The sequence below is a fragment of the Notolabrus celidotus genome, chromosome 8, assembly GCF_009762535.1.
Source record: "Notolabrus celidotus isolate fNotCel1 chromosome 8, fNotCel1.pri, whole genome shotgun sequence".
In the NCBI taxonomy this organism is placed as follows: domain Eukaryota; kingdom Metazoa; phylum Chordata; class Actinopteri; order Labriformes; family Labridae; genus Notolabrus; species Notolabrus celidotus.
In genome coordinates this window covers 8,889,380-8,913,484 of record NC_048279.1, presented here as the reverse complement: position 1 = coordinate 8,913,484, position 24,105 = coordinate 8,889,380, and the positions used below count along the sequence as shown (strand labels likewise).

The 24,105-nt window shown below is 40.4% G+C and overlaps 2 protein-coding genes across 3 annotated transcripts; one reads left to right on the top strand and one right to left on the bottom strand.

The window, feature by feature from the left end:
• Nucleotides 1–495: 495 nt before the first annotated feature.
• Nucleotides 496–11,589, bottom strand: mgst2 (microsomal glutathione S-transferase 2). 2 transcript variants are annotated; one of them, XM_034689651.1, is made up of 5 exons: nt 10,817–11,589; nt 8,828–9,047; nt 3,057–3,156; nt 1,689–1,841; nt 496–1,049 (listed from the first exon to the last, which is right to left on the bottom strand). In XM_034689651.1, exons 2-5 carry the CDS (start codon nt 8,886–8,888, stop codon nt 941–943), a joined length of 423 nt encoding a protein of 140 aa, XP_034545542.1. In that variant the 5' UTR covers nt 8,889–9,047; nt 10,817–11,589; the 3' UTR covers nt 496–940. The 2 variants fall into 2 exon arrangements, with proteins under 2 accessions (XP_034545542.1, XP_034545541.1); XM_034689650.1 differs by having other exon boundaries at nt 10,911–11,589.
• setd7 (SET domain containing 7, histone lysine methyltransferase) lies at nt 10,901–23,516 on the top strand. Its single transcript, XM_034689649.1, has 8 exons — nt 10,901–11,034; nt 14,280–14,409; nt 16,104–16,305; nt 18,197–18,386; nt 18,480–18,561; nt 18,700–18,817; nt 20,446–20,603; nt 22,745–23,516. Exons 1-8 carry the CDS (start codon nt 10,995–10,997, stop codon nt 22,935–22,937), a joined length of 1,113 nt encoding a protein of 370 aa, XP_034545540.1. The 5' UTR covers nt 10,901–10,994; the 3' UTR covers nt 22,938–23,516.
• The last annotated feature ends 589 nt before the right edge of the window (nt 23,517–24,105 follow it).

Below are 24,105 nucleotides of genomic sequence, written 5' to 3'. Positions count from 1 at the left end.
TTTACATTTGAAAGACAAATCTCATCGTTTTGACTCCACCTCATTTCTATGAATGATCTCGTTGCGCTCCTTTTGTTTTAAGCACCCTTTACCATACCTTGGTCGGATGATCATAAACTGAAACAGCTGTTAAAGTTTGATGTGTCTAAGCTAATTATGTCTCAAATGCCTGGAAAAAAAGACAAGATAGATTATTTAATGAGTGTGTATTTTGTTATAATTCTCTTCTTCTGTTCTGTAACAATGAACAGGCCAGCTGTGCAGAAGGGAATTGCTGGCTGCTCTGGTTTCCTGTTAGAGGCTGGTAACAGCAGAATGGAGGGAAAAGTTAAATAACCTACTATATGATGAGATTATGGTATTTAGTAGATATTAGTGACATATTTTGATGATTTCAGACTTTTATAAACACATCTTTTGAATTCCTGCCCCCTTTAAATTTTCACCTAAACTACATGTGTGTGTAAGAGTATATTTCAAAGACTGACATTGATGTTAATAAAAAAAATGCTTTATTGTAAGTGAAAAACATCTTTGAATATTCAGTCCAAATTTGGAGACATTCTGATTTTCGTTTCCAGAGATACATGTAATAACAGACGCTGTCCCTCATGGAGAGGCCTCAATCTGAACTAGCTTTTGTTTTTGGTAAAATCATAGAAAAATAGAACAACCAAAGAACACAACCCAAAAAGTAATTGAGCAGTCAATTACCTTTATACAACCATCCATTATATAAAGTAGACATCTCAGAGTTATGTAAAAACATGGGTGTGCTTTGTTCTATCTCTGATAAGGGTATCTCAAAAACTAACCCCGTTAATGGGGGTTGTTCCTGTAGTGAATATTTAAGTCACAAAAGGGTGTCCACAAATTTGATTAATATCACATAATCCCTTTCTCAAACTGGCTGTCCTGTGTTGCTCAGTCGATTTCATTTTCAGAGGTGGATGTGAAAGTACTCGTGTAGTACTCCACGCAGTATTCCAATAATAGCCAGCAGAGACAAAGTGGCAAACACAACCAGAGTCAGGTAGAAACCAGGTAACCTGCAAACCAGAGATACCAGTCAACATTTGAACACTCATATAACAGTTATTTCTATCATGAAGAATCTGATCAAATATTTAAGACATATTTAAACTAGAGCTGTCAGATGTTGCATTTTCTAAATCCTGATTTTTTTGCCTCTATTCTGTGAAATACTTTTTATTCTTATCATTGTGTAAAGGATAACACTGTTACACATTAAGAAATATGCAGGGGTGTGGTGGCAATTTGCACACTTCAACATAAAAATGCTCTGCTTTGTGATGCGGTTCCCTGCTGACATCACTCTGATTAGCTGCACCTGTATGCTTAGCTCGTAGGTGAGAACTTAGACTCAATGTCCTTCATTGATAATTTCATTCTGTTTGACACAAAGTGCATTTTACTTTTGTAAGGTGAGCTCTCTGGGAGCTTGTAAAAAGGGACATGTGCCCTTTAAAAGCACTATGGTGTTGTTTTCCATCACGACAGCAGCAGGAATTAAGAGTACGCTGTGGCGGCTTGTGCAATAACGGGGCAAAATACCATGAGATAAACAAAAACAAACACAGTTCAGAATTAATTGCATCGTGATTAATGACTAAATGCTGATAGCCCTAGTTTAAACATTTTGTAAAAGCACAATTGTATGTAAAAACCTTTTCTTGCTGGACTTGACGTAGCCATTGAAGTAAACCTGTCGGGCAATCATGTAGACCAGTCCTCCTACAGCAGCCACCACCTCACTGCAGAACATGCCGCAGGTCCACATCGTGACCAGGAACAGAGGGTAGAACTCCACACAGTTCTGACTGCAACACACACACACACACACACACACACACACACACACACACACACACACACACACACACACACACACACACACACAATATCATATTCAATATTCAATATTCAGAATTTAAACATCTGTTATCCCCTGTGACTGGAAAAAGTCACAGGCACAGTTTTGCTAACATCTGGAATGCCATTGTGTTCCAACTCATTTGCTGATTGCTGATTTAGACAGCAATATTGTCCCCACATCCTTGCAAAGAGAAGAAATTTAACTTGTAAACATGTCGTATTCATTTGCATATAATCTCTATTTACATATGCATAAACATTTAGAATCTGTAAGCTGGGGTCTGGATGTCTAGGATAAGAAGTGTTCTGGTTATCAGCAGGCTTTGGTGTCTGCTGGAAAAACAGTCTTACGGAGAGCAATATCAGTTGGAACATAATACACTGTATTGTCCCGGATCCGCTAAACTCAACATAACTTCTGTTGAGCGAGTGTGAGGTGAAGAGGCGGGCTTTAAGCCTCCTCGCCAACAGCTACAGTGTTCCCGCCTGTCAATTAAGCCAGCTGTGCCTCTCATTGGAAGACTCGTAATCTCAATATCTTGAAATTGCTGCATTAGAAAAAAAAATCGAATTGGTTCTTCGTCTAACATTTACACTGAGACACAATCTGCCTGATGCTGTATCACAAAAGCCAATCAGTGTTTAGATTTCCTAACTTCCTGGGATGCATCAAAAGTGATAAATCTGGCGTTCGTTCAACTAACAAACTCTTTAAAAGTTGTTTTCTTCTTCTCTTGATGACAGACCTGACACGGCTTGACCTTTTACTTTTTACTAATCTGCATCATGATGTTGTTTCAGCAATTTAAGACCTGTTGATTACAAGTGAATCACAAGGAAATCTGTTACTTTCAAGTTCATAGCTCAGCAATGAGTGCATCAGCTGGGTGGAAACTAAGTTGGTTTTATCACTTATGCCAAACGTAGCTATGATCAACTCCGTCACTGGAACTTACAAGCAGTGATGAACTGATGAACTAATTTGCACATATCTGTTTTAAGGGTTTTAACTCTGTGCTAGTGTAATGAGCTACAACAGTTCTCCATACACACACTGTACATACATTGTGGGATATATGACATGTCACTGACAGGTATTTAGCATCTCGGCCTGTTGGACTGTATTATACAAGTCTAGGAAAACACGTTAGTCCTCTCACTGTGCTCGGAAAGTCCTCTCAAACTCTGGGGGTCCAGTGACGGAGGGAGGCAGGACTTTATGAGCCATCCTGGACCGACCAACCCGCCGGGCCAGATAACCTGCAGGGAGAAAGGTTAAAAAGACTCAAAACTGTGATTTACTGTAAATGAGAACGTACTCAACTTTCAACTCAATGTTTGTAGTGTATTACGTCTGGGCTTAAACCATGACACCTAACCGTATTTACAACATTACTGCTTTATTCACAATGCTCACAATTTACTCTTAAGAATTCCATTTTATTTCTTCACATTTTGACCTCATTCTCAGTATTTACTCTTCATATTTATCATTTCAGCTTCTCTTTGTCACTGAGCTTCTTCACAACAATACAGCTCTTTTATTTTGTTTTCCACTTGATTCATATTTCATTTTAATTCTCAAAACTCTAACTTTGTTCTTGATGTTTTCATATTTTCACTTTGTTCTTAGTGGCTCAGTTTTCAAAGTGATTTCCTCATCTTTGTTCATTTGGAAATTAAATCTTAAATATTTTGACATTTTGTTCTTAACCTGACTTTTTGCTGTGCAGACTTTATTCCGACACTTTGAATTATTTTTTAACTTCAACTTTTTTTCTTGACTTTTCAACAATATTGTTGAAATTTGAGTTTACATTTGACATTGCGACTTAATCCTGGACTCCTAACTACAAACCTGACATTTTCTTCTTTGTTTTAGACAATGTGAATTCATTATTGCAGTTTATACTTATATTTCATCTTTATCCACATTTATTACTCTGCTGTGTTATAAACTTAATTCAGATTTTTCAACATCTCTATCAGTTGTAAACAGCAACAGTAACACAACAGTTTCCCAACTCAAATACCTTGGAATTCTCTTAGACTCAAAAACTGTGTAACACTGTAAGACTTAACCTCAGGACCCTCAGGTTTATCTGAAACCAGCTACCTACTGATGAATCAAAACTGTATATGCACTCAATGATATTTTAACACTTGTCGTGCTGCGTCACAAGCTGGGAAAACAACACTTGCTCCCATCAAAACACTGCACAAGCAAACACTGAAGGTACTGGACAAGAAGCCAAAAAGTTACCACTACTGCAATATCATACATACAGAGGTGTAATTTCCTAACTTTCGAAAGTGTTGTGGGTTTTGCTGGTGCTTGTTTAGTGTATAAAGTGATACATGATCCGGCTCCTCCCCCATTAAAAGAGTTCATATCACTGTGTGCAGATAGTGGAAGAACAACAGGACAACCAATAGAGGTGACTGTGTAATACACCACAGATATACTGAATTCAACAAATCAGCCCTCTCAACTTAGTCAAGTACTCATTACACTTAAATAAAAAGTTTTATGAACTCGGTTTTACAAAGCTGTCATGATTTAATGTTTTATTTAAGGTTTAGATGGTGTGTTGCGACCAAAATATTGGATGCTGTGGTGTAGCTGCTATAGCACAGTGTTGTGTGTTTACGTTTTACTATTTCAATATTGTACAGTTCATTTCACTGTGAAGGTACCCATGTTGTTGAATAGTGGTTGTTGTGGCAGCAAAAACCTTCTTGGCCACTTCTGCAGGATGTGATATTTCGGACTCATGCGTTGTAAAACAGGTTTACTCAAAAATGAAATGGATGCAGTATAAAATTAAACAAACTGAGAATTTATTAAAAATATTGACACACTTGGGAACTTGGACTTGGCCTACTGGTTGAGTTGCACGCCCATGTAGCGGGCGGCCCGGGTTCGCATCCAGCCTGCGGCTCCTTTCCCGCATGTCATCCCCCCACTCTCTCCCAGTATCTTACACTATCCACTGTCCTTTCCCCTATCAATAAAGGTGTAAAAGCCCAATGATATAAAAAATAAAAAATAAAAAAAATATATTGACACACAAAAATCACTTCTCTAGTCGTTATTTACTTATATTTCCACAAAAGCGACAAAACAATAAAATTTTTAAAAAAAAGCTACTGTTAGAAAATATGTTGCTCCTTGTCCTGCTCAGATTAAAGCACACATTGCAGCGCACATGCTCAGTTGTTCCCATGCTCCCATTTAGCAGCACCAATTACCTGCAGCATGACAATTAAATGCACATACATTCAAATTACTCTATGGCTAAGAAATTTTCTGCCGAGTTGTCTCCCTTTATAAGCCTGGTTTTCTCTGACTCATTTGACTCAGGAGCGCTTCCTCCGACACTAAACCAGGCATGTATTTCCCTTTTGTTGAAAAAAGATAAAGATCCGTTAGAATGCTCCTCCTATAGACCCATTTCATTATTAAATACAGATGTTAAAATCCTTGCCAAGGTCCTGGCTCATCGTTTGGAGAATGTCCTGCCCTCTGTCGTATCCCCCGACCAAACTGGGTTCATAAAAAATCGGCACTCATATTACAATTTACGAAGATTATTTAACATTCTATACTCTGGCAAATATGAGAAACCTGAATGCCTTGTCTCTGTCGATGCTGAAAAGGCATTTGACAGAGTAGAATGGAATTATCTCTTTCGGACACTTACAAAATTTGGTTTTGGCCCTATTTTTTCGTCTTGGATCAAACTATTGTATGCATCTCCTTCAGCGTATTGGAAGAATAAATTCGGTCAAAATGACACTCCTCCCAAAGTTCTTGTACCTCTTCCAGTGCCTCCCTGTTTTCATCCCGAAATCATTCTTTAAAGCTCTTGATTCCTTGATCACATCTTACATTCGGAATGGCAAACCTCCTAGGTTACGTGAAACATTTCTTCAAAGACCAAAGCAGGCTGGTGGCATGGCTTTACCTAACTTTCAGTATTATTACTGGGCTGCAAATATACGTTGTTTACTACATTGGGTGCATTTCCATCTTGAACCGTCAGGTCCAGTATGGGTATCAATGGAGGTTTTTGTAAGCAGTCCAACTTCCCTCCCTGTTCTGGTGGGTGCTGCACTTCCAATATCCTCTATTAGCCTCAGCAGTAACCCTGTGGTAAAACAATCCTTGCGTATCTGGACTCAATTCAGAAAGCATTTTGGATTGCAAAATGTCTCACTTAGAAGTCCTATTGCCTCTAATCATCTCTTTGCTCCTTCAATAGCCGATAGTGCATTCAAGATTTGGCACAACAAAAATCTTAAATGTTTCGCTGATCTGTTTTTGGACCATAATTTTGCTTCTTTTTCTCAACTGAGCCAAACCTTCGGTATCCCTAGCACACATTTCTTCAGGTTTCTACAGGTCAGGCATTATTTCCAGAGATTAATTCCAAACTTTCCTCATGAACCTCCAACTAACCCAATTGATGAACTTCTCTCTAGCAATCCAACATCTAAAGGTATTATGTCCAAGATCTATAACCTCATTTCTAAGTTGAACTGCCCCCCTATGGCTGTTATTAGAGCAGCTTGGGAGCAGGATCTAAATTTCACTTTTACAGACAAGACATGGGAGTCAGCTCTGAAACGCATACACTCCTCTTCTATATGTGCCAGACATGTTTTTTTACAATTCAAAGTAGTTCATCAAATTCATATTTCTAAAACCAAATTAGCTCGTATTTACCCTGATGTTGACCCCACTTGTGATAAATGTAAAGTCGCCCCTGGCTCACTTCTGCACATGTACTGGTCATGTCCCACCTTGACTACATTTTGGACATCTGATTTTAAAACCATCTCAGAAATCCTTAACTATCGATTGGTTCCAAACCCTTTGACTGCTATCTTTGGTATATCACCAGACGATGATTTACCAAAAACGAAACTTGAAGTTTTGGCCTTTTCTTCTTTGCTGGCTTGCCGGGTAATTTTACTTAGGTGGAGAGATTTCACTCCTCCTTCTCTTTCACACTGGATCAGAGATATGATGAGTTGTTTAAATCTGGAGAAAATCCGTTTCACCACACAAGGAACAGAAAATAAATTCTACAGAGTTTGGCGCCCTTTCCTGACATACTTTGAGAAACCCACAACAGCTGTTTCTGAGTAGCCTCCAGTACTGTTGTTTTTTTTTGTTTTGTTTTGGTTTCTTTGTATGTTTTTTTAATTCAATTTAATTTAATATATTATTATTATTATTAATTATTATTAATAATATTATTATTATTATTATTATGTTACTACTATTCATTAATCACTGTTCAATTGTGATGGCGTGCTGAACGCAACCTGGCCTTTTTTCTTTTTTATAAAAACTAAACTGTATAACTGATTGTTTGTTTGTGTCCTGTTGTTTTTTGGGTTTTTTTTTGGTCTATTTGACTAACTGATCATTACCTTATCGTTTGTAACTATTCTGTGGCTGTTTCTTTCTGTATGTCAATTGTCATGTGCCTTTGTGTCTTGTCATGAGTGTTGTTGTTCAATAAAAAGACCATTGAAAGAAATTACTCTATGGTGCTAACAGTAGTGATGTATTGTTGTGTAGCTGTTTGCATAATGTATTGTTTGTTTTTTAACGGAGGCACTGTCTCTGTCTCATGCCCAGGCTCTACAGATGTAAATGAGCTAATAGCTAACTGTGGTTCAGCTAAATGGCTGAACACTGTCCCTGTCGAACAACATCAACAAATAAATAGATAATTAAATAAAAACCAGGGACAACCTGCTCACACACATCATATCAGATCAAGAAAAGAGTCCATCACATTCCCTCTCTGCCTGTTGACACTGTGGTAAAAACATTTGTGTGGTCTCAGGCTGGTCTTGAGAGTGGGGACATAATGATAGTTAGCAGGCACAGATGTGAGAGCAGCATGAGGAGCTTTGGACCCCAAGCTTCCCTGAGAGGGAAACATGATCTCCACAAAGTCAATTCCACTATTAGAGGTAGTGATAACAGCAACAATTTTTGAAGTTGTGGCATTTGCCTCATTTATGTTTAGAGGTGTGTCAACGTTAAAGCTCTGAGAAGAAGGAGAGCTGAATGAAGACAGAATTATCCCTGCAGAGGTCTTGTTCACCTCATCTAACCTTACCTTCAGTTGAATTGTTCTCTTTTATGTGAATTAAAACAGATAAGAAGGATCGTGTTTTTCAACTTGTTAATGTTTTTATTCGGCAGCCCAGTAATGAGTGGGATGATGTATAGTGAACAGGTTGTTATGCAATTTATTTGTTGAAACCAGACAAGGTGAGACAAGACTTTGTAGTGAAGTCACGCTCAGCCTGTCGGGAATCAGATTTGCATAAATACCTGCTCACTATAATTATCCCTAAATTGTTTGTCTTCATTCTGATTTTATCCTCCACATTGTTAAGTTTCATTCTTCGATTTTTGAACATGGGCTGGACGTTACTTTTTGTCGACACCTTCACATTGGTTCCAATATTTAAGCTTTGTTCCAGACTTTTTAACATTATTATTCTTTGATAGTTCAACATTGTTCCTAACACACTGACTTTATTCTCAGTGCTTCTCTTTATTACTTCTTCCTCTCATTTGTTTATGCAGTGCCGGCCCTAAAGCTCCTCTGTAAAGTTTATATATCCTCAGGGGACAAACAGGTTTTTCAGCCTTTTACAAGCGTACCTGTAGAGTAAATGTTTTCACTTAGAAAGACTAAATCTAATTCTCAGTGACCTTATCACTGATACAGCGACTCAAAGTACATATGAAAACAGTTTTTGAATTACTGTCTCTGTCTCTAAATGCGTCTTACAGTCCCTACTTTAAGTTCAGCCTGAAAAACACACGGGTGAAAAAACACTCTTACAGCTAAAGCCAAAATAAGCTGCAGTAGACATGATAACACGTTCAGCTCACCCATATGCAGGGCCGACAGTAGGGAGACCCCAGCCAACAAGAAAGGGGAGTCGGATCCCATGGCTCTGCTGAAAACAAGACGCTCTGCACAGGTTTCTTGGAGTCCAAAGTGAGCCTTATACAACAAGGAGGAGGGACTTCCAGAGGGAGTGATCCAGTTTTAGCACATCCCACAACAAGTGCTGTCATGCTGTGACTCTATCAGAGCCCTGCCCTGCCCCTGAACACAAGACAGAAGAGAGGAGGAGAAAGTTATAATCAATCAATGGTTTCTACAACAGATCGATAACATGAGGAACAAAGGCTGTAAGATGTATCTCCAGCCCTGTGCACTCATATGATTCTTTTAAACCTGTATTACACTGAGAGTTGATTTCAGGTGTAAAATCTGTGAAATTTGAATGGTGAGACATTCACAAAATACTAATATCTAAAAGACAACTAAAGGCAGTGTGAGGAGCTATAGACTGATGTTGATATAGTGGCAGAAAGACTGCCGAATACTACAGGAGAAACCCTGATGGGAAAGAAAACACACATACAAAGTCTGCCTTTACTGTGCTATACAGTACAACTCCTCATCCCTATGAGAGGAAATCACTTTGGATTCCAGTAAAAAAAAAAAAAAAACTGTGTTTAATGGAAAATGCTTTTAGTTTTCAGGTTCAAGGCTCTTAGGCCTGATTTAAACTTCTGCTTCAACACTGTAGATACACTGTAGTGGCCGATGCTGTCGTGAGCCCTTCATGTTTCTGCGTTGAAGTGCTTCGCTCTGCAATGCTCTACCTAAACACTAGTTGACAGTGCAATTACCACGGTAGCCATACCCTGCTTAGTTCTATGTTTGTTTGTACACAGGAATCTATGACGACTCTGAGCCTTTTATCAGAGTGTTTAATGTTTGGGTTGGATAAATTTTGAACAGCAGTTGATCATACTCGAAATATTACTTTGATGGATGGATGGATGGATGGATGGATGGATGGATGGATGGATGGATGGATGGATGGATAGGTTTATGGATGGATGGGTGAGAGGAAGGATGGATGAATGGATAGATGAATAGAGGGATGTTGAATGGATGGGTTAATGGAAAAAAGGATAGATGGATGGGTGAAAGGAAAGATGTATGAACGGATGGATGTGTGAAAGAGAGAATGTATGGATGAAGGATGGATGGATGGATGGATGGATGGATGGATGGATGGACGGATGGATGGATGAATGGATGGATTTGTGAAAGAAAGGATGATGGATAGGTTAATTAGTCGTAGGATGGATAGAGATGGATGGATAGATGGAAGTATGCATGGATTGATTCATGGATAGAATGGTGGATTGATTGAAGGAAGAAGTATGGATGGGTGAATGGATGGATGGATGGATGGATGGATGGATGGATGGATGGATGGATGGAAGGATGGATGGATGGAAGGATGGATGGATGGAAGGATGGAAGGATGGATTGATGGGTGGATCGATGGATTGGTGAATGGAATGGATGGATGGATGCATGAATAGATGTTTGGTTGGATGGATGCATGAATGGATGGTTGGTCGTATGGATGCATGAATGGATGGTAGGTTGGATGGAAGAAAGGATGGATGGATGAATGGATGGAAGAAAGGATGGGTGGATGTTGGATGGATGGATGAATGGATGAATGGATAGATGGAATAGTCTTTAACAGTGAAATGTATCCCTAACTGTGGATATTGCTGTTGAAAAACAAGGGACATTTTTGGTTCTGTTGGGCATGGTTGTCTGAGGTTAAAGTTATAGGCTATTTTCCAAATTGAATCACTGTCCTGTTTCTGACAGTAATATGCTTTTGGGTCATGATGACTTTTGCACTATGATCTTACGTCATCCTTTTCATCTCTTAATTTTTCAGTTAATAGCCCATCTAATTGTTTTTTTTATGACTCTTAAACCTCATTAAGGGCAATGAGCTATGATAAAACCGATATCTTCATTGTAACACATACATTGATGAACTAATATGCGTAATGTTGCTTTTTCATTATGATAAGGAAACTTGGCATTAACTCTGAACTGGTCTCATCAACTGTCACATCATACCACGCTGCGCTCGTGACGCCTCGTGGGTGACAAGAGGAGCAGTGAGCCCGAGTAGAGTCCGTCAGGCCGGCAGCCTCGTGCAGCATGGACAGCGATGATGAGAACATAGAAGAGGTCGTAGAAGGTAAACAACTCATTTTCCTTGTTCTATTTTCGCCTTGTGCACGAAGTGTTGGCTCGGTGCGTCTTATCTCTCTGTTATCTGATTCACTTCAAGTCTCCACGAGTCAGTGTGTCACAAGGCCCGCGCGGTAACACCAGACGCCCCGGACTTTATTCAGCAGGAAGCCCGCTTATCAGGCGAGCCAAGGCGGCCTCGGTGATGCCAGAGTCCCACTGACTTTCCCGGCTGCTTGAATATTATAGCAGACCGTTAACATGGAGCAGAAAATAAACGCTCGCATTGTAGTCTTCATATTCTGCCGCGCTTGATGTACCGTCATTAATAACAATGTATCTTGTAACGAGGTGTGGGTTGATACATCACTGAGTCAGAATGATCACACTCATTCAAGTGGTTTCGATTAAATGTTGCCAGAAATGTATTAATTGAAGTTGTGTCATGTGACAAACTAGTCTGGCTTCTGTGAAAGAAACAAAACAGCGAAAAAAGTTTGAAATCAGCGTGCTGGCACTCAGGACTTGATGTAGCTATAGCCTCTATAATCAGGGTGGGATTGAGGAAATAATGGTGAGTAGCAAAGTATGGAAGCCCGAAGTGGACATGTACTTATACATTTTACATACTTAGTTTTTGCGTGGCATCAAATTAATTGATTTTCCATTTTTTTATTTAAGTAAAAACAAAAATATAGAAATTGGCTTAACTCATTAAGTGTGCGCAATGGCAGCACAGCATGTAATAGTCTGTTCCAGGGGTTTCCAAAGTGTGGATCGGGACCCCCCTCTTTTTATTTTCAGAAAAAAGAGGTGTATTACAAAGGTACAGTCAAAAAATATACGCCTACACATGTAACATTGTATATATCTAAATTGTACTCTAGCTTTATTTATCTATTTTATTTTACTTATTTTTATTTTTTATTTTATTTTATGTTATTTTGTTTTATTTTTGTTTTATTTTTATTTTGTACTTAATTGAAACTTCTTTCTTGATTGTACTTATGTCTGGGAACTGAATTTCCCCCCGGGGGATCAATAAAGTAATATCTTATCTTATCTTATCTTATCTTATCTTATCTTATCTTAGGCATAGCCACAGATACATGCATGTACCCGTACAGTAAAAAAATAAAAGTAAGAATAAGAGTTAAACAGAGTGCCGTTAAGCATTGCAAACACTCTAGGGGCTCAACCAAAGAACAGCAGGTTCCAGGCACCAGCAACAGAATGTTTTTTGAAGTCATCTTAAAATAGTACATTTTACCCATTATAGTAAAAAATATAGACAAATTTAGTAGCTAAACTTGAAATAAAACCTTGAAATAAGAAAATGTAACGAGTTTTCTGCCTTTCTTGTCAGATGACTCCTTAGTTTAGTGAACAGTTAATGATCAAAAGCATCAGTGGCAGTAGGTTAATTCATAACAACACAGGAAACAAAGCTACATGCTCATACAGGTAGGCTCATTTTCTGCAGACCAGCTACATGAAGCCACATTAAATCACTTTGAGGGACAGTGGGGGTCGCAAGTCTTTGGCACTTTTGTTTTGGGGGTCCTGTGCTGAAACGTTTGGGTCCGGTCTGGTCTACCACAGTGTGTTGTTTTCTACATCATGAGTACATTATCCCATTATGATAGGACAACCAGCTTTGCTATATGTAGATACAGAGAAAAGATAGTAGCATTGGAGGGAGGGACAGCGCTGTATGTGCATGTACATCAGAATCAGATATACTTTATGGGGAGGCTGTGGCTCAGTGGGTAGTGTCGGTCGTCTATCAATCTAAAGGTTGGTGGTTCAATCCCAGCTCCTGCAGCCACATGCCGAAGTGTCGTTGGCTGTTGTTCAGCAGTGTGTGAATGTGTATGAATGAGATTAGCTAATACTGATGGTCACTATAGCAGCCTCTACCATCAGTGAGTGAATGTGTGTGAATGGGTGAATGTGACAAGAAGTGTAAAAGTACTTTGAGTGGTCAGACTGACTAGAAAAGAGCTATATAAGTACAAATCCATCTACCATTTATTTGTCTTGGGGAGGGAAATTCAGTTATTACAGAGCTCTTATAAACAGTATATGGAAGAAGTCAAAACTAAGAAGCAACAAAATAAGACATAAATACAGATAAAATGAAATAACAATCAAATAAAATAACAATAAAATAACATGATAACGTATATACAGAAGTGCAAAATAGTTCAAATTAAATGTATACAAAAAAGCTGAGAATGAAGTGAAATGTACATGTTGAAGTGGCAGGGATATTGCACAGTGTATTGCAGAGTGTTCAGGTTATTGTTAAGGGATCAGAGGGAGGAGTTGTACTGTCTGATGGCCACAGGCAGGAATGACTTCCTGTGGCGTTCTGTGGTGCATTTAAAGGGGATCAGTCTCGCACTGACTTTGCTCCTGTGTTTCAGCAGCACATTGTAGAGAGGGTGGTGGATGTTGTCAATGATGGCGTGGAACATTGAGAGCGCCCTCCTCTCTGTCACCACTGTCAGAGAGTCAAGTTCCAACATTACTGAGCTTTTGTGGACTCACAATTTGAAAATGTCAACAGTTCATCAGTTATACGTGACCCTATAGTTCCCTTTCTGCATCTCAGTCTCCGACAGGACAGCTCAATTTGGAAAACTCTCACTGCAACATGTCCTCAAAGTATGGTCCCGTCTGTGGAGCTGGAACGCTGAGAGATGGTTCCTTATATCATACAGATAAAGCAGCGAGGCGGGGCAGCCGGTTTCTGACTGTCTCGATTTGATCACCAGCTTTTGCAGTGCATTATGGGATTTGTGGTGTCATTGGTATGCACTCTATTACAAGCAGGCCAATTATGACACAAATGTGATTTTAAGACTCACACTGCATATCAGGCCAGACGTGGCCAATGGGCTTTGAGATGGACTCCTGTTTTGGTAAGGGTTCAGAGGGTAATCACATCATAAGATATAAAACCAGACACTGTTTTTATATTTGAGAGACAGAATCAGACTAACTGTATTTGATTAAATGAGCCAAACAGTATTCAGAGTGTCACGAGGTAAAGAGAGATTACAGGAACAAAGAATGGAAGTCTGTGGACTGAAAACTGATGAGCCAAGAATGCATTCAGTGGAGTCAAATCATGTGTGTGTGTGTGTGTGTGTGTGTGTGTGTGTGTGTGTGTGTGTGTGTGTGTGTGTGTGTGTGTGTGTGTGTGTGTGTGTGTGTGTGTGTGTGTGTGTGTGTGTGTGTGTGTAGGTCCACTGGATGAGGACGATCAGCCTCATGGGTTCTGCACAGTAACATACTCATCCAGTGATCGTTTTGAAGGACACTTCACCCATGGAGAGAAGAATGGAAAGGGAAAGTTCTTCTTCTTTGATGGAAGGTACTGTGGAGAAAAAAACGGAGAGAAACACACCAGTAAGCGACATTAACCTCAGCGGTACAATGGAGTTGCATGTGTCTGCAGATTCAGGACCACGTTGATGGGGCCGCAATTCTAAGACCCTCAGCACCTAGTGGTCGTCAAGAACCATATTTTTTATGTCTAACTGCATCTTAAGTGTGTAATGTAACACATTTTAACCATAACACAGGACTTCCACCAGATCCATGTTCACTCCGTGCTCCCCCGCCCGTCAACACCCACGGGTTGCATTTTCGGAATGCAGCACGGAGCAGGACCGCCAGACAGCTGGAGTCATGTGACCAAGGTTTTCCCGCGGCAATCACTGAATCAAGGATTCTCCTCCTCTCCTCATCCATGTTGTCTTTATGGTCCTCTGAAAACCTCTGACCTGTTGACTCCAGGCCTGGCTCCACTCAAAATGACATTTTGTTGTCATAGTTAAAGTGAAATACGATCTGGTGATAACACAGTGTTTTATTCTGAAAATTAACCGGATGTTTTCATTTGGTTGTGGTGCCTGACTTCCTGTCCCGCTCCATCTGCTCTGTTGAGATTGATGCGTCGTGCTCCAGTATCTGGCAAAAATAGAAGTCTTGTCAGCTGGAATGCAATGGAGTGGATCCAGCTGGAGTTAACACATTGACTAGAATAGAAACCTGTCAGAACCGGTGCTGTGACGGATCGGAGACGGACCAGACATGGATTTGGTGAAATTTGGCCGTAACTGTCGCAACTCCAAGAAATGCAGTGCTGAAACTGCAGCCTCTGGCTCTGCAGACACAAACTATTGGAACAGTTACCATTACTCATCAACTGTTTTTTACGTTTCCAACACACCAAAAGCAGCGTCTACATTTAGAAAGATGAGATTTTCTGGTTTTAAAACATGTTCTGCCAAGTATTAACTGCTTACAAGAGCCAAATACATCATTTTTATTATCAGAATACCACTAGAAATTAATCTTCCCTAAAAATAGTTTAAAAGATACAGATTTTTTAGTCTTTAAAGCAGCCATTTGCTCTCATGCAGCCCATCAAGTATTCATGATATTTTAAAGGACCCATCAGACTTGATTACATCCCTTCAATCAAAAAAATTAAATGAAAAGAAGCCCAAGATAACTGTCTTGTAACTTTAATCCAAGCAACAACCTCCGGTGTTATAAATGAAGCCCATACAGAAGTGTACATACTGCAGTTCCTCTAGTGACCACTAGAGGCTGCCTCAAAAGCCAAGGGAACCCTGTTAGATCCAATGTTAAAATCAAACGACAACCTCGGGCCTTGAGAAATGAAGCCGGTGCAAGATTGCAGTTCCCCAAGTGTCCACTTGAGGCTGGCTCTGGAAGCCTCAAGTGGACACTTGGGGAACTGCAAACAAGCAGAAGTAAACATGTTTACTGCCCATAAACTTTTTTCTTGTGATATCAAAAGTTTGTTTCATTCATTACTAAAAATGGCCCCACAGTGAAACTCTTCATAAAAGACAACCTGTGTTTACAGATTTACAGAAGGTAAGAGCTCATTGGATGGGTACACATACATACACTGTAATGTTTTGAAATTTTCTGACAGTACTGAATGTGTATCCAGTCCTTTATCTACCGTAAGGTTGTGCAGTAATGATAGATCCAGTTTTCATGGAAGCTCTCGTGTGTTTGTCTCCACAGCACCTTGGAGGGTTTCTACGTTGACGATGCTCTGCAGGGTCAGGGGTTGTACACGTACGAAGAGGGCGGCGTCCTCCACGGGACATATGTGGACGGTGACCTGAACGGACCCGCTCAGGAGTTTGATGCAGAGGGCCGCCTGGTGTTCAAGGGCCAGTACAGAGACAACAACCGATGTGGGGAGTGTCGGGTGTACTACCCTGTGAGTCCACACATTGCTCACTGCATCACATCTGTGTATAGATTCAGTGTGAGGCCGTTTTCCTGAGAATTAGGACTCAAGATGGAAGCTGTTAATGGAAGGACTTGTGTGTAGCTGTGTTTCAGGGAGGGTACACCACAGACAAGATCAGAGTGAAAGTCAGGTCTGTTTGACCCACAGTCACAGTTTTCAATGTCACAAAGCTGGCTCTCTTTTAACTGTAGCACCTGTGGCGTCAGAATTACATCACTACACACCATGCACGACCTCTGTAGCTCTGAATTACTCCTCACTTTAAACCACGTTGAATCCATTACAGCCATTGTAACTAGATCACCATGGTAGCTGTTCTCATTGCATTGATTAATGCATGATGATGTCCTCTGCAGGAAGTATAGCTCATATAAGTATAGCTAATGTGTTGGAGAATTTAATGACACACCATGATAAAGCCTGGATATACTTCTGCATTGACTCTAGCTACACATAGTGTCCCATGCCATTATTGTTGGTCATAAAGGGGCATCAGTGTTAATGTAAGTCTTTTTCATAGCCAGTCAAAAACTCCTAAAATGCTCTTTTATTTTTAATTAAGTAATGAAGCTATATTTTCATGCACAACTCCTTTAATTGTCTCCTGCTCTCATGTCTGTTATCATCGTTAGGAAAACTTCACCCATTAAAGTTCCTTTCCTTTTAAAACTGCTTGATTTTGATAAAAATGGCAGCAGTTATTAACGTTCCTGGTCTCACTCCTCTTGTCCATCCCCCATTTTACTTTTCACAGACTTGCATTAAGGTATTTTGGTTGATTAGCGATATTTGGTTGTACACAAGTGGCAACCTCCGGTCTCAAAATCTGAAGCCCATGCAGATGTGTTATAAACTGCAGATCATTGAGCATTCACTTGAGGCTGGCTGCAGAAACACCGGAAACCGAATGCACACCAATTCAAAAAAGACAATCTTTGTAGCAGAAATAAACACGTTTACACATTTTGAGGATTAATTTTTTCTCTTCGACAGTTCAGAAGATATTCAGATTACGAGTTTTTGCCCAAATAAGGACATGACTGACTTGACTCACAGCTGTTGGGTAGGAGGCTCCAACCCCGCCTCTTTACGTCATACTCTGCCTGGTTGAGTTCTGCATTACTGCCGTCAATTGGCTTCAAAACAGCTCTCAGGAACAGATTGGTGACGTCACAGATACTAGGTCCATATTTTATACAGTCTATGGTTGTACACTACTTTTCACAATGCGATAAAACAAGTGGGCTGTGTTCATGTTGGGGTCTTGATTAGTCTTTCTAATCTGCATAATCACCCATTCACTATACATTATCTTAGGAGTATAAATGTTGCCATGTCTGTCCTCACTGTTGTTTTTCCCCCACTCTCAAGACCAGCCTGAGTCGTGGATGTTTTTGCCACAGTGTCAACAGGCAGAGATGAAATGTGCCAGACTCCTTTACAGCAAATTATTTGATACGATGTGTGTGATCAGGTTGTCCCGGGTGTTGTTTTTACTATTGAGGATAAATCAGAGTTGTTGAGGGTTTTGACCAATCAGGGTGAAGAATTTAACACATTTGGGTCATAAATAGGCTACAATAATTCTAGCTCATAGCTCAGACAGCACTACAAAATGGAGAATTCCCTTTATGGTGCACTAATAGTGAGTGGTTGGTGATTTGGAACACAGCCCAGAGCAGCAATGGTCAAGTGAATATGGAGAATAAGTTTTGAGCATCAGTTCGGCCTCTAATGAGAGTGTCGTCTATGTCACAGGAAGAACTTTGCCGATCAAGAGAAAACGGATCTAAAGTGTGAAATAACCCTTGTTGACTGTGTGTATTGTGCATGTTGGTGTGTACTGTGGTGAGTCTAGGATGGAGGCTCTGTGTTTGGGGAGGTGAATGAAGAGGGGGAGCTGACAGGTGATGCCTTAGCGTACATCTACCCTGATGGACTCTCAGCTCTCTACGGGAACTTTGTGGACGGAGAGCTGATCGAGGCTCGCTGTGCCACCCTGATCTCCAACCAGAGTGGAAGGCCACGTTATGAAATCACACCTAACAGTGAGGAAGGATGTCCTCGATCAGAAAAACTCTGCTTTCATGTCATGTTCGTGTCATCTAACGTGAAGTGACCATGACACACTCTGTTTTCAGGTCCGGTGTACTCGTACGACAAGTCCACGTCCACCTGCATCGCCACTCACACTCTGCTCCCTGACCCGTATGAGAGCAAAATGTGAGTCCGTTTGAAACTGTCCACTGTGTTAGTGTGATGCATGATGTCCACCATCACAAGTTCAGCTTCAGGATCAGGATAAAACTCTGAAAGTGAAGTGCTCCTCTTCATATTTTCTCCATATTGTTTCTATGTCAGGGCATTTGTGGCCGACTCCACGATCAAAGGAGCAGGACAGGGCCTGTTTGCCAAGACGGACGCTGATGTGGACACTGTTATGGCTTTTTATAACGGAGTACGAATCACACACTCTGAGGTATGTCACACACACTCTGAATGCACTACACTTTAAGAGTCAGCGAGAGAGAAATGAAGATGAAAAAATGTAGCCTTAAATGATGGGCTGACTATTGAAATGTCAATCTTTAAATGATGGATATCTGAAGCCTGAAGTACTAATAAAAGGCAGGGCGTAGGGGACGCAGGGCACACGGGGTACACGTCCCCCGCAGCTGCAATACCTGACCCTGAGATACTTGAACTCCTCCAATTAGAGCATCTAATTCTTTTCATTTTAAAGTAAACTTCGAAAGTAAAAGATAATGTCAGATAGCTGTAATAACTAGGGATGTACATTTTAAGTATTTTCCGTGATCGATTTTTGGAAATGTTAACGATCAATTATCGATTAATTGATAAAAAAAAACATTATTATTCTTACATCAAAAACAATGCCAAATATGTTGTTTTCCCCCTAAATTTTATTTTTTACAGCAACAAAATGCATATCACTGACGGGATTGAATACGGGCACACGTTTGACACGCAGAATATCAACGATCAGGCTCATTAAAATATGCTCCGCGGACATAATCTTATAAAGTGAAGGCTCATAATGCTAACAGAAAAGTACTTCAGACTCGCAGTGTCCAGTTTTCTGTCTACTCGTTCTTATTGAGAAAAATAAACATGTGTATTCGGTCAGGTGTCAGCCGGGAGCGCAACCAGGTCATAATCAGTCCCGCTGGAGAAGAGCCCAGACGGCTCTGATGTTGCTGGTCTGTAAACGTAGCGTACCAGAATTTCCCACCTGTCTGTTGCCTTTGTATCCAAAGGTGGGAAATATCCTGTTTAAAGCTGTCAACCTTTGTGTCCGTGTTGTTGTTGGCAGCAGTTTTGTATTGATCCTCTTTTAAAAAGCGCACGCGGAGACCTGACGCACAGCCGCAGCCGCCAGCTGAGCGTCTCCGCTGTGCGCAGCACCTTTAACAGCTGATTCACATCGAAACATGCTTTAAACTGAAAACACCTCCCTGATAGATGAGTGTAATGAGACCACATGATGTTTGTTCCACGTGACGGAAAATTGATAACAAAAATGTGTGTTTCGAGTAATTTCTTAACAATCAATTAATCGATAATCAATTAATTGTGGTCATCCCTAGTAATAATGGTTCCAATGAAAGTCCAAAATTTATGATAAAAGCGTTAAAGTGGCTTAGACGATGGATCAATAATAAAAAAACTTTTTTTTTTTCACTGTTCACATGTATCCTTATCAATTAATGAATCAATCATTATTTGTATCACACCAAATAACAAAAAACATTATCCTCAGACTCTTTCCAAACAGAGCAGGTCTAGACCTTACTATGTTATATTATTAACAAAGACCCAACATCAAGACAGGATAAGATCCAGTCCCATCTTACAGACAGGACCCAGTCTGATCTCATCTTAATCCACCATGAGCAGAGCACTTTACAGCATTTATTAAGTTACAGTGGCAAGGACAAACTTCCTTTAACAGGCAGAAACCTAGAGCAGGACCAGACTCATGTTAGACACACATCTGCTGAGACCGTGTTTGGGTTGGAAACTAATTTAGTTAATTACTTTAGTTACTAATTTGTCTTGTATTTTGTGACTGTGTGGCGTCCTCAGGTGGACAGCAGAGACTGGGCACTAAACGGAAACACGATCTCATTGGACGAGGACACAGTGATCGACGTCCCGCAGCCGTTCGACCAGATGGACAGATACTGTGCGTCTCTGGGTCACAAGGGAAATCACTCCTTCACCCCCAACTGCAGATACGACCCGTGAGTACCAAGATGAGAGGAGAAGCACACGATTGAAAGATAAGATTCAAAGTTTAGGATTGAAAGCATGCAAGGATTAATCAACACCGTTGTCAGACGTGTTAATAGTCCAAAACGAGTTGGTTACGTTATTGCATAAATTCATCATGCTCTGCACGGACATGACATAGTTTCAAGGGTGTTTCTTTTGGGCATAAAACATGAGCAAGTGTATCATGGTCAGGGCACTTCCAGCACACTTGGTCTCGTTTAAGCTTGGCCCTAAATAATCTAGATGGTGTCCTGTAAATACTATTGATTATCTTGAACTGTATTAGCTTGGTGCAAATGTCTCATGACAAATATTTTAAAATACGGAAGACATCCATCCACTCTGTGTCTGTGAATGTAGCTGAAAGTTCTTTTCCCCATGCAGTTTTCAGAACACCATTTGTGCTATATTTTTTAACAAAGAATAGCAAATTGAAACTTCAGGACCCCTGCCATAGGTGGAGATAACATGGATTAAAGTTCTCCGTTGCCACGACGGATTTCTGTCATTTGGAAAATGAGAGGGGGAAAAAACTCCATGTGTGCTTTGTTGTGGTCTCATTAAGGCTATCCTGTTAAACTGACACTGCTTTCAACAAATACAGCTAGCCAGAGCCATTGTTTCAACCAATCAGAGGCAGAGCAGGGTGGGTCATACTTGTCAATGCGCGATGGGCCCGGGTGCGAGAATGCTTATTTTGCAAGATCATCAGAACCTGGTGAAATTTAACACAGGTGGAATGGTCTAGCGTTATCTGTGGAAATATATTACTAACCTAGGACAGCTGGTGGGTTCTCTGAGAGCGGCTCCTATGGTACCTTTTTATTCATTATTGAGTCTCTGTGAAGTTAATGTTGAAGAAGGGTTATAGTACACAGTATAGCGTGGGCTAACCTTTATATCTTCTTATCTTTTATGGCTTCGTGATTCCTTGAATTTGACGGCATTGGACCGACGAAGTCTCTCCTGCCCCTGATTGTGTTTCCAGTTCTTAGATCCAGGTCTTAGTACTTTGAGTGTTTTTCAGGTTAAGCTAATTTAGTATGCCTGCATGGTTTGTTGTAGAAGGCTCCAATGTTTTAACCATTGACAGCCTGTCTGTACATGGTGCAGTCCTAATGCGCCATCAGTCAGAGGATGAACCCAAAGCCGTTGTTTGTGCTCTGCAGCACACCTCCTCCCTGCCCAACGCTTTATTAGAGCAGGAGTTCCCAAAGTGTGGGTCGGGACCCCCTCGGGTGTCGCGAGACACAAATGAGATGTCTTCCAGAATGTTTTTTTTGGGTAAATTATCTAAAAATAGTAGCCTACATTTGACCCATTATAGTAAAAAATATGGACAAAAATAGCTAAACTTGAAATAAAACCTTGAAAATATAAAATGTAATGAGTTTTCTGTCTTTCTTTTTGCCAGATGACTCCTAAGTTTAGGGTTAGTGAACAGTTAATTATCAAAAGCATCAGTAGCAGTAGGTTAATTCATAAAGGCTCAAGAAACACAGACATATGCTCATATGGGTAGGCTCATTTTCTTCAGACCAGCTAAATGAAGCCACATTAAATCACTTTGAGGGACAGTGGGGTCCCGAGTCTTTGGCACCTGTATTTTGTGGGTTGCGGGCTGAAAAGTTTGGGAACCCCTGTATTAGAGGACAGTATATTGTGTACATGTCCTTTTTAGGTGAAAACCTTTGGGAAGTGACAGATAGGCAGGAAAAAAAGGCTCTTGCATGTGTTGCATGTGTGTGGCATGTTGGGTTGATGGTCAGGTAGTATGATCTGGTGTCAAAACATTTTTCAGTCAAATGAAAATCTTTTGCTTTAATCCCTGAGATAATTAAAGAGGCTGTATGTGAATTTTGAGGGGCTATTGAAGATTTGAAAATTGATTTCAATAAGCTATGGATTCTTTTTTCTATTTGAGCGACTGATTTGAAGACTTGATTTAATCCGATAGATTTAATCAGATCAGATTACTTTTGAACAGCCGGGCCATGGGGATACATGCTCATAATTTGGCTTCACAAAATGTCTCTGAGGCAAAGCACAGTGAAATAACACGGCTCTGTATCTTTGCATGATGATGTGTTTTGATATTTGGTTCATGCAGGTTTGTCCACCCTCGTTTTGGACCCATTAAGTGCATCCGAACTCTGCAGCCCGTGCAGAAAAACGAGGAGCTGACTGTCGCTTACGGTTACGATCACGAGGCTACGGGGAAAAACGGCCCTGAGGCTCCTGACTGGTACAAACAGGAGCTGAAGGACTTCCAGCAGAGACAGGCGGCTCCCAGTGGACATTAAAACTCCCCTCGATCTGAGCAGCATCTGTAAAGGACTCCTGCAGCATCATGGCACTTAAATCCCACACAGCTTGGTCTGAAAGAAACCTGGGCGATACAAGAGCTATGCAACAAAGTGAATTATTTGAGATGTGACTTCGGCTGTTATGTCTGATTTGACCCCTGTCGGCTTCTTCACACATGAACATGTAAATCATGATTTAAAGTTTGGTGCTAATGATTAAGGATATGTTAAAAAACTGTTACAGTTCTCACTTCAGTTACCTCTGTGTCAAATGTTTTTCCCAACAGCACTCTATATTTATTTTTTCAGTCACTCTTCATTTAAACTTACTCAGTGGGCTCAGTCCATACATTTAAACCTTGATGGACCTATTTACCCAACATGAAGTATATCTAATCTATTTATCATATCTGAAGCTGCTACAGTATTACATTTACTGATTTATAACTCCAGCCCATTGGCTGAAAATAATGGATATCAAGTTACTAAAAGAAAGACCTAAACCTGTTACACTTTTCTAACTGTATTATCTGTCATCGTAGACCACCAAATAAAGTCATACAGATGTAAAACAAATTGATTCACATGTCTTTTATCTAGTCCTGTATGCTGTTTCTGTTAGGGAACAAAGGTAACATGAAGTATCAATCAATCAATCAATCAATCAATCAATCAATCAATCAATCAATCTCTATTTGTATAGCACCAAATAACAACAAATGCTTTCTCAAGACGCTTTTACAAACATAGCAGGTCTAGACCACTCGAAGTTAAATTATTAACAAGGACCAACATCAAGACAGGATAAGACTCAGTCTGATCTCATCCTAATCCACCATGAGCATTGCAACTCGCAGTATTTAGCTAGTTACAGCGGCAAGGACAAACTTCCTATTACAGGCAGAAACCTCAGGCAGAACCAGACTCGTGTTAGACAGACGCCTGCCTCGACCGAGTTGGGGTTGGAAAGAGGGATAGAGGAGAATAAGAGAGAGAGAGAGTGGTGATGGAGATGAGACGAGTAGTAGTAGCTGTTGACGCTGGAGTCTAGCATGTCCACAGCAGGAGGACCTCAACGGTAGCTCAGAGGAACCTACGAGAAAAGGGAGCTCAGGGACTCCGGAAAGGTTTATGGTAAAACATAGCTTCTACAAGGTAATTTGAA